The sequence below is a fragment of the Thalassophryne amazonica genome, chromosome 13 (assembly GCF_902500255.1).
Source record: "Thalassophryne amazonica chromosome 13, fThaAma1.1, whole genome shotgun sequence".
Taxonomy (NCBI): domain Eukaryota; kingdom Metazoa; phylum Chordata; class Actinopteri; order Batrachoidiformes; family Batrachoididae; genus Thalassophryne; species Thalassophryne amazonica.
In genome coordinates, this window is record NC_047115.1 from 4549797 (window position 1) to 4561336 (window position 11540).

General features: G+C 42.2%; 1 protein-coding gene across 1 annotated transcript in view; it reads right to left on the bottom strand.

Moving 5' to 3' along the window:
• Positions 1 to 6546, bottom strand: part of prkn (parkin RBR E3 ubiquitin protein ligase) — a 102700-nt gene extending 96154 nt beyond the window's left edge. Inside the window, exon 1 of the mRNA XM_034184898.1 lies at positions 6399 to 6546. Coding sequence (XP_034040789.1) covers positions 6399 to 6435 — 37 coding nt within the window. The 5' untranslated portion in view covers positions 6436 to 6546. The remainder of the gene's footprint in view (positions 1 to 6398) is intronic.
• Between the last annotated feature and the right edge of the window lie 4994 nt (positions 6547 to 11540).

The following is an 11540-nucleotide window of genomic DNA, read 5'->3' on the forward strand; positions in this document are numbered from 1 at the left end:
CCGTTTAATCGTCGGTGAAATCAGCATCGGAATGTCATTACGTGTTTTCATTGATTATCTGCGGCCGGTCCCCGTTTAATCGTCGGTGAAATCAGCATCGGAATGTCATTACGTGTTTTCATTGATTATCTGCGGCCGGTCCCCGTTTAATCGTCGGTGAAATCAGCATCGGAATGTCATTACGTGTTTTCATTGATTATCTGCGGCCGGTCCCCGTTTAATCGTCGGTGAAATCAGCATCGGAATGTCATTACGTGTTTTCATTGATTATCTGCGGCCGGTCCCCGTTTAATCGTCGGTGAAATCAGCATCGGAATGTCATTCCGTGTTTTCATTGATTATCTGCGGCCGGTCCCCGTTTAATCGTCGGTGAAATCAGCATCGGAATGTCATTACGTGTTTTCATTGATTATCTGCGGCCGGTCCCCGTTTAATCGTCGGTGAAATCAGCATCGGAATGTCATTACGTGTTTTCATTGATTATCTGCGGCCGGTCCCCGTTTAATCGTCGGTGAAATCAGCATCGGAATGTCATTACGTGTTTTCATTGATTATCTGCGGCCGGTCCCCGTTTAATCGTCGGTGAAATCAGCATCGGAATGTCATTACGTGTTTTCATTGATTATCTGCGGCCGGTCCCCGTTTAATCGTCGGTGAAATCAGCATCGGAATGTCATTACGTGTTTTCATTGATTATCTGCGAGCGGTCCCCGTTTAATCGTCGGTGAAATCAGCATCGGAATGTCATTACGTGTTTTCATTGATTATCTGCGGCCGGTCCCCGTTTAATCGCCGGTGAAATCAGCATCGGAATGTCATTACGTGTTTTCACTGATTATCTGCGGCCGGTCCCCGTTTAATCGTCGGTGAAATCAGCATCGGAATGTCATTACGTACTTTCATTGATTATCTGCGGCCGGTCCCCGTTTAATCGTCGGTGAAATCAGCATCGGAATGTCATTACGTGTTTTCATTGATTATCTGCGGCCGGTCCCCGTTTAATCGCCGGTGAAATCAGCATCGGAATGTCATTACGTGTTTTCATTGATTATCTGCGGCCGGTCCCCGTTTAATCGCCGGTGAAATCAGCATCAGAATGTCATTGTATGTTTTCATTGATTATCTGCGGCCGTTCCCCGTTTAATCGCCGGTGAAATCAGCATCAGAATGTCATTATATGTTTTCATTGATTATCTGCGGCCGGTCCCCGTTTCCTTCTCTAATGGCCCAATCACACGGCACTTAACGAAGCCCTGACGAAACAAGAAATCTGGACTTTCGTTGACTGTCATTGACATTGTTTAACCTTCGCGCAGCTTCGTTCCTGCAGCTGGCACTTCGTCAGGATTTTTAAACTGTTGAAAAATTTGAACGAAGGGCAACGAAAACCTCAGTTCGTCTGTGTTTCGTTTTGCTCTCATTCTTGACGTTTTTTTAATCGTTTGTTTAGTTTTTGTAACGTTATTGTTTAATTTGACTTCGTTGGAGCAGCTGAACGTTTTCACACAGTGCAGAAGCCGGTTTGTGAGCGCTGAGGCTGCTGCATCGTTCATGTGCCGTTGGAAATTACAGGACAAACTCAGCCTGCTTACTTGGATTTTTTAATCTTTGTGGGGGGGCAGCTGCGATAGGCTCAGGCACATTACATAGGCCAGAATTAATCTTTTGTGTGGATATACGAGGTCTGTTAGAAAAGTATCCGACCTTATTTTTTTCAAAAACTATATGGATTTGATTCATGTGCGCTTGCATCAGACAAGCTTGAACCTTCGTGCGCATGCATGAGTTTTTTCATGCCTGTCGGTTGTGTCATTCACTCATGAGCAGGCTTCGAGCAAGCACTGGTCCACCCCCCTCGTCGGATTTTTATTGTTTAGGAATGGCGGAGCGACTGCCGCTTTGTTCCATGAAATTTTTTTCAGAAACTCTGCCAGACAGCCAGATGGAAACCATTTGGAAGATTCAGGTGGCTTTTGGTGAATATTGTATCGGTATGAAAGACGTGCGGACGGATTCGCGCGTCGGGATGCAGCCGCTCATGGCGCGGGACAAACAACACCTCCATGTTAGAAGTCTCACAGGACAAGTTGGAACATAACCAGCTGTTAAACAATTTCTCGGATACTCACTCAACTGAAAAACCATCGAAAGCCGTCTGAATCTTACGAATGGTTTCCAACACGGAGGTGTTTTTTGTTCCGCCGCGCCATGAGCGGCTGCATCCCGATGCGCGAATCCGTCCGCACGTCTTTCATTACAAAATCTCCTTTAACAGTGGAATGTGCCGATAAAGTGCTGATCCCGACCTCTTATGAAACTTCTCTGCTAGTCACACGACGTCCTGCTTCAACAGAGCCTTAAATTTGTTAGTGATCTGCTCGTTCCAGCCTGTCGATGACCGTTCGGGGCGCGGTGCGCCCTCCGCGGCCGTGGGCCATTTTTAATCCAGTTTTAATGCTCCTTAATCCGTGTGATACCGATACAATCTTCACCGAAAGCCACCTGAATCTTCCAAATGGTTTCTAGCTGGCTGTCTGGCAGAGTTTCTGAAAAAAATTTTCATGGAACAAAGCGGCAGTCACTCAGCTGTTTGCTGAGAATGAAAATCCGCCGAGGGGGCTCGACCACTCCTCCCACAAAACCTGCCCATAGGCGAATGACGCAACCGACAGGCGTGAAAAAACTCACGCATGCGCACGAAGGTTCAAGCTTGTCTGATGCCAGTGCACGTGATTCAAATCCATATACTTTTTGAAAAAAATAAAAAGGTAGGATAATTACAAGGTCTGTGAGAAAACTAATTATTTTGCCACAAGCAACTGTTGAATTTGAAACAACGAAAAAGTTGTGTAATTTCCGACGGTACTTGAATGCAGCTTCAGCGGCAGTAGGAGCTACTCCGTGCAATTATTATTTTGTATTAAATATAACAATATGAGTGTAGGAATGACAATTCAGTCCTTCTGTACATGTGGCAACGGGTAGATGAATCAAAATGATATAAAGAGCTGTTCTGGAAGGAAGAATTCACGTTGTGGATCAGTGATCAGCTGGTGGAATAACCGCACGTGAGTCAATGCGCGCGTTCACACGCACTGATTAATTTACTGCTCTGATATATTCAATCATCTTTACACTTATATTTATATTTTTTCTCCCTTTTGACAGTTTTCTGTTATAAATCAATATATATGGCTTAGAACATACAGCAGTGACCATGACACACTTTTTTTTTTTTTTTATAATTGGAGTGGCTTCAGGCACATTTCATCGAGATCGTGAGCTTCGGTTTTGTTAAGTTCCTCTTTCGTCCCTTTTGCGCTCTTGCTTCTCAGACTGTTCGGTGATAAAAGCTCTTTCGTCCACCTTTTCTCAATGAATTGTGATGTTTTTTACTTTTTCCCTTCGTTCAGGAATCGTCGTGTGCCGTGATATTGTGCCATTACTGTCTCAGCCTCTTAGTGCTACTACTGATATTTATGTGCTGTCTGAATGAATGAATGAATGAATGAATGAATGAATGAATGAAAACTGTTTATTTCGAACATTTGATACAACAACAATTACAAGATAGATCAGTAAAGACAACAACAAAAAAGTTCCTACTGTGTACCCAACATGTCCAAAAAGGGGTAGGGTGAAGCATCAGCTTATTTATCCCTACCCCTTCTTCCCCACAACCAGTAATACCCTTTGCCACATATACACATAGATTCCTACACACCTAAACCGATATCAATATATATATATCAACATACATACACATATATATACATATATACACACATATACATATATATACATACACATATATATACACACATATATACACAAACATAAATATACACCTACACATACCTACTTACATACAAAATACTATACATTTACAAGCCGAAGCAAAAAACAAAAACACCCTAGCCCTCATTACCCTTCCTCCTCCCTATACCTAGAAAAAAACATATTTTTGTACCGCTGTTTGAACTGGTTCATGCTTGGACATTGCTTGAGCCCCACTCCCAATCTGTTCCACATCCTCACCCCACAGACAGAAATACAGAAACCTTTTAATGTTGTTCGTGCCCACTGATGCTTTAAATTAAATTTCCCACTCAGACTGCAATCCCCTGATCTGTTAAAAAACATATTTTTAATATTTGCTGGAAGTAAATTGTTTATTGCTTTATACACGATTTGTACTGTTTGAAAATGAACCAAGTCTGTGAATTTTAAGAATTTGGATTGTAAAAATAGTGGATTTGTATGATCTCTATAGCCAGTATTATGAATAATTCTTATAGCTCTTTTCTGCATTACAGATAGTGATTGTGTTGTACCTTTGTAAGTATTACCCCATACCTCTGCACAGTAAATATGGTAAAACCAGTGAGCAGTAAAGAATGCGGAGTGAGTTGTGGTCCAGAATATGTTTCGCTTTGTTTAGAACTGAAATGCTTCTTGACAGTTTACTTTGTATATGTTTTATATGAGTCTTCCAGTTTATCTTATTATCTATTATCACCCCCAGAAACTTATTTTCATGTACCCTTTCAATATCTACCCCCTCGACTTGTAACTGAACCTGTATGTCTGTATTACAATAGCCAAATAACATGTATTTTGTTTTACTTAAGTTTAATGATAATTTGTTTCTGTCAAACCATATTTTCAATTTTCCCACATCTATACTGATCCTCCTCAGTAACTCCTGCAAATCCCCCCCTGAACAAAAAATGCTTGTGTCATCTGCAAATAATACTAATTTTAATATTTTGGAAACATTGACAATATCATTTATATAAATTAGAAACAGTTTTGGACCCAATACTGACCCCTGTGGGACGCCACAAGCATTGTCCAAGCATGATGATGTATATTCCCCCAACTTCAAGTAGCTTCTCACCCAGTGCAACACCAACCCCCTAATCCCATACTGTTCAAGTTTACTGATTAATATGTCATGATTGATTGTATCAAAAGCCTTTTTTAGGTCTATAAATATTCCAACTGAATGTAATTTGTGGTCTATGGCGTTTGTAATCTCCTCAACTGATTCTATTAAAGCAAGTGATGTTGAACTATGTGCTCTGAATCCATATTGACTATCAGTAAGTAATTTATGTTTATTTATGAATTTGTCTAATCTATTATTGAATAACTTTTCTAATAATTTGGAAAATTGTGGAAGCAAAGAAACAGGTCTATAATTTGTGAAGTGGTGTCTATCCCCAGTCTTATACAGCGGCACAACCTTAGCTATTTTCATTTGATTGGGAAATTTACCAGTTTGAAATGATAAGTTACAGATGTATGTTAATGGTTCTACAATCCATTCAATGACCTGTTTTACCACCATCATATCAATTTATCTAATGAAAGACACTCTTAATGTTCCATTGACTTAGAATTTTAATCTGTGATCTTTAACGATTTTAATTTTAGTCACAATGTGCTATGGTATTCAAGGTCAAGGTCAACTTTATTGTCCCATTAGGGAAATTTGTCTTAGGCATTGCACTACATTATCGCCTCACAGGGCAAAGAACAATTTACAAAAGGACACAAATCGCATAAAACACAATAATTAAAATCTAGTTTAAAATCAGTAAATACATTACAATGACAACACAGAAACATTCAACTACTTAAAGTGCTGAGAAAAGTGCCAGATGCTAAAGTGCTGAAGTTTGTTGCGCGTTGTTCTATTGCATTAGTTACTTGCATTGTTTAACAGTTTGATAGAGACTGGAACAAATGATAATTTGAGATGATTTGTTTTAATCGTTAATCTTCTTCCTGAAGGAAGAAGTTCATACTCTGAGGACAGTGGGTGAGTGGAGTCTGAGCAGATTTTTGTTGCCTGCGTCATAACTGACTGGTTAAACAGCTTCTCAATGGACTCGTATTTTTTCATACCAATTATTTTCATTGCTGTTCTGTGCATGTTAGACAACCTAGTTTAAGTTGAACTGTAAGGTTACCAAACCAGGCACTGATTCCATATCTAATTAGGCTCTCTAAGATAGCTTGTAAAAGATTAGCATGATCTGATTGCTAACACCATAAAGCCTCAGTTGTCTCAAAAAATACATTCTTTGCTGCACTTTGTTGCACAAATTATCAATGTGTGATTTTCAGTTGAGCAAATTATCAAATATTAAATTTCAGCAGTGACGTATGAGTGGTAATCGAATGTTTGAACGTGTGAGGATTCTGCTGTAAAGAGATTCAGTCTGCTCTATTTAATACTGCTTACTGTGGCCAGCCAGGTAGGGCTGGGTTAGCGAATCTATTTCATAAACGATGACTTGTTTCTGCTTTTAGGCTGTAATAACCACAACCGGTCAAACGAACAGTCACCTACCGCTAACCGTCCGAACAGAACCGGATCGAGTTCTTACCGATCATTTGTCGTGATCCAGCCACTAAAGGCGCCATTGATGTTTCCGTAAGCCGCGGTGAATTGTGGGTATAGTCGCGCCCATGAACCACAGGAAATTACATTAAATAGACAAAATAATGTAACAAATCAGGTATGACAAGTTTATTTATGACATTATATGAAACCATTTTTATACACTTTGCAGCGCAATCTCGCTCTATTGACATATCCCACAATCCTTTGCGCGCCAGAGTCGCGCAGTCTCGTATATGTCCGTTCATTCAACTCTCACTAGCTTAGCTTATGACAAGCTTAAAGTGGACGCTCTCGTTCCGGCCGCACAACTTTCCACAGTTTCTGGGTATTCTGTGTTCGTGCGCGCCCGCGGCCTTTCTGCTTGATGAATTCCTGCGCAAAACGTGATCTATTCCTGTGAGATAATGAGTATATCTCATCTAAACTAATTCTAAAATTTACCAATAATAAATTATGAAGAGAACTGAAGTTTTAAGAGTGGCCATAATAAATATTTAAGAAACGTAAACGTTTATGAACACTGTAAACATTGACACGATGGAGTTTGATGCGGAAGAGTTCAGAAAGACACGATTGGAATGTTTTGATGACCATTTACCAGGTTTATTCCACCCAAAAATATTACTTAATTAAAAAAAAACTGTTTAAAAAGTTAAGTTTTGCAAGGTTTATTCCACCCAAAAATATTACTTATTAATAAAAAAAAGTTTAAAAAGTTAAGCTCTGAAAGGTTTATTCCACCCTAAAATATTACTTATTAATGAAAAAAAACTTTGTTTAAAAAGTTAAGCTCTGAAAGGTTTATTCCACCCAAACATATTACTTAATAAAAAAAAAAAAAAACTTTGTTTCATGCATTAGGACAAAATGTGTAGCAATATAATGTTCTAATCAGGTAAATTAATCATGCAATCATATGTTGTGCTGTGTTCTATCGACCTACAACAGGACAGTTTGAAAGTTTTGAACACACACACACACACACACACACACACACACACACACACACACACACACAGATCCAAAATGCCGGAAGTGCATCAAGTTATGTGGACATCACTGAAGCAGCTCCTCAGAGTCATCTCAGAGCCTCCTGAGAGACAGACACAGAGACGGACACAGAGACAGAAACAGACACAGAGACAGAAACAGACACAGAGAAGGACACAGAGACGGACACAGAGACAGAGACAGACAAACACAGAGACGGACAAAGAGACGGAAACAAAGGCAGATACAGAGATGGACACAGAAACAAACAGAGACAGAGACAAACACAGAGACGGACACAGAGACAAACACAGAGACAGAGACAAACACAGACGGACACAAACACAGAGACAAACACAGAGACGGACACAGAGACAGACACAGAGACAAACAGAGACGGACACAGAGACAAACACAGAGATGGACACAGAGACAGACAGAGACAAAGACGGACACAGAGACAGACACAGAGACGGACACAGAGACAGACAGAGACAAACACAGAGACGGACACAGAGACAAACACAGAGACAGTGACAGACACAGAGACAAACACAGAAACTGACACAGAGACAAACACAGACGGACACAGAGACAGAGACAAACACAGAGAAGGACACAGAGACAAACACAGAGACAGAGACAGACAGAGACAAACAGAGACGGACACAGAGACAAACACAGAGATGGACACAGAGACAGACACAGAGACAGACACAGAGACAGACAGAGACAAAGACGGACACAGAGACAGACACAGAGACCGACACAGAGACGGACACAAACACAGAGACGGACACAGAGACAGACAGAGACAAACACAGAGACGGACACAGAGACAAACACAGAGACAGTGACAGACACAGAGACAAACACAGAAACTGACACAGAGACAAACACAGAAGGACACAGAGACAGACAGAGACAAACACAGAGATGGACACAGAAACAAACACAGAGACGGCCACAGAGACAAACAGAGATGGACACAGACAACAGACAGACACAGAGATGGACACAGAGACGGACAAACACAGAGACGGACACAGAGACGGAAACAAAGGCAGATACAGAGATGGACACAGAAACAAACACAGAGACAAACACAGAGACAGAGACGGACACAGAGACAGACAGAGACAAACACAGAGACGGACACAGAGACAAATACAGAGACAGAGATGGACACAGAGACAGAGACAAACACAGAGACAGAGACAAACACAGACAGACAAACAGAGACAGTGACAGACACAGAGACAGACACAGAGACTGACACTGAGACAAACACAGAGACGGACAGAGACAAACAGAGACAGTGACAGATACAGAGAAACACAGAGACGGACACAGAAACTGACAGAGACAAACACAGAGACGGACACAGAGACAAACACAGAGACTGACACAAAAACAAACACAGACACAAACACAGAGACGGACACAGAGACAGACGCAGAGACAAATACAGAGACAGAGACGGACACAGACAGACAAACAGAGACAGTGACAGACACAGAGACAAACACAGAGACAGACACAGAGACGGACAGAGACAAACACAGACAGACACAAAGAGACAGTGACAGACACAGAGAAACACAGAGACGGACACAGAAACTGACACAGAGACGGACACAGAGACGGACACAGAGACAGAGACAAAAACAGAGACAGACACAGAGACAGACACAGAGACAAACACAGACACAGAGACAAACACAGACAGACACAAAGAGACAGTGACAGACACAGAGAAACACAGAGACGGACACAGAAACTGACACAGAGACAAACACAGAGACGGACACAGAGACAAACAGACACAGAGACAAACACAGAGACGGACACAAAAACAAACACAGAGACGGACACAGAGACAGAGACAAAAACAGAGACAGACACAGAGACAGAGACAAACACAGAGACGGACAGAGACAGAGACAAACACAGAGACGGATACAAACACAGACAGTGACAGACACAGAGACAAACACAGAGACGGACACAGAGACAAACACAGAGACGGAAACAGAGGCAGATACAGAGATGGACACAGAGACAGACACAGAGACTGAGACAAACGCAGAGACGGACAGAGACAGACAGAGACGGACACAGAGACTGACAGAGACAGAGACAAACACAGAGACGGACACAAAAACTGACACAGAGACAAACACAGAGACGGACACATAGACAAACACAGAGGCAGATACAGAGATGGACACAGAGACAGACACAGAGACAAATACAGAGACTGAGACAAACACAGAGAGAGACGGACACAGAGACAGAGACAAACACAGAGACAGACAAAGACAGGCAAAGTTGGGAGCGACGGAGTAGAGATGGGTGCCCGAATTGGCTGCATTTGACCTCACGTTAAAATATCGCCCTGGTTCTCAGAATGTTTATGCTGAGGCTTTGTCGCGCCAACACTTCTACCTCAGAGAACCAGAGGTTAGCTCTGACATTGATGGAGAGGGCATTGGAGTACAGGAAGAGATCAGTGCATTGCCCAGGTTATACGAGATCTATTAGAAAAGTATCCGACCTTGTTATTTTTTTCAAAAACCATATGGATTTGAATCACGTGTGATTGCGTCAGACAAGCTTGAACCCTCATGTGCATGCGTGAGTTTTTCCACGCCTGTCGGTTGCGTCATTGCGTGGTAAAGTGATGCAAAGGGATTTAAAACATCACATTGCTGTTTTTGCCTGCATGTATTTTGACTCTGCCTTGTTTTTTGACCTTGATTTTGCCTTGCCTCTTACAGCCCTTACACTGTGTTTTTTGACCTGTGCCTGTTTATTGTACCACATCTCAGCCTCTCACCTTTTTGCTACCTTTACCTCGCTGCTGGACCACCCATGTACCGAACCCCTGCTTGGTACTAAACCATTTGAACTTTATCAGTCTTGTGAGCTTGCATTTGTGTCCATCCGGTTTGTGCCACGCCTGATAGGCACCAAGTTAAAATCACCCCCAACTATGAGTTTATCAGTTGAATAAGAATGCATACTATCTATAAAACATTTACATAAGTCAGAAATCAATGTCCTATTTTTGCCCCTTTTCGTTTGTAACCCTAAACACTAAAATTAATGTTGTATGGCTGGGGGGGCCTGGCTGCCTTTTTGTTTCTGTCTTTTGTTTTTCCTTCCAGGTGGCTTGCATTTGGGACTGAGTGGCTGTGTTGCTGAGGTTATCAGGACCTCACCCTGATCACCTGCGGCTCGTCAGGACTCACAGCTGTGGTGCATCTATATGGATTGGAACATGGTGGCATTTAAGACTGGAGTATACAGTGTGTATTTGCCAGAGACTCGACCTTGTGACCAGACGGGTGAGATCGTCGTCTCGGGAGCCATCTCATCATCAGTGGATGCAGAGAACGTCCAGGGTTTGATGCACGGTCTGTGAAAGAGGAGGGGGTGAGGTCTCACGCTCGTCAACACACTTCCTGAGGTACGTTAGATTTTGTGACTAACGTTTATACAGTCAGTAAATGTGGTGTCCCTCACACCTTATTATATTGAGCTGTACGTTAGTCATGTATCGGCTTCCACTGCAGTGGAGTTTTGTGAACTGGATGTTCCATGCCTGCAGGTTGGGAAGCTGATTAGTAATTAAGCCAGGAAGTGTTTGCTGTTTATGTACACCTTTAAGTGGTCTCTCTGTGTGTAGAGTGTGGACTCACATAATGGTTCCTTCTTTCACAGACTCGGTTTGTTGCGGCCACCTGGGGGGTGTCGCGGGGTCCTTGGGTCCGAACGGCTTCTGGCTCCGGACCGTTAGCGCTGCTGGGAGCGCACCGTATCACCACCACGCCAGACCGCACACTCTTTTGTCGTTTTGTATCACATCACTGTTATGTATTAAATTCAGTTAGCCTTTGTACCGTGCTCTGCTTATTTCATACTGGGTCCTTCAAACGCTGGTCGGTTCTCCGAGCTGCGTCCGACACATAATTAAGTTTTCATCATTAATTTCTGCTATTACTATCAACCAATGCCCGTTTGTATCACTAACATGTTTAATTATTTTACCAGAAAATCTGTTAACACCAGCTGTGTGAGACGTTCTGTGGCTGACAAGAATGGAATCACCCCACTGTAACCTCCAAAAATT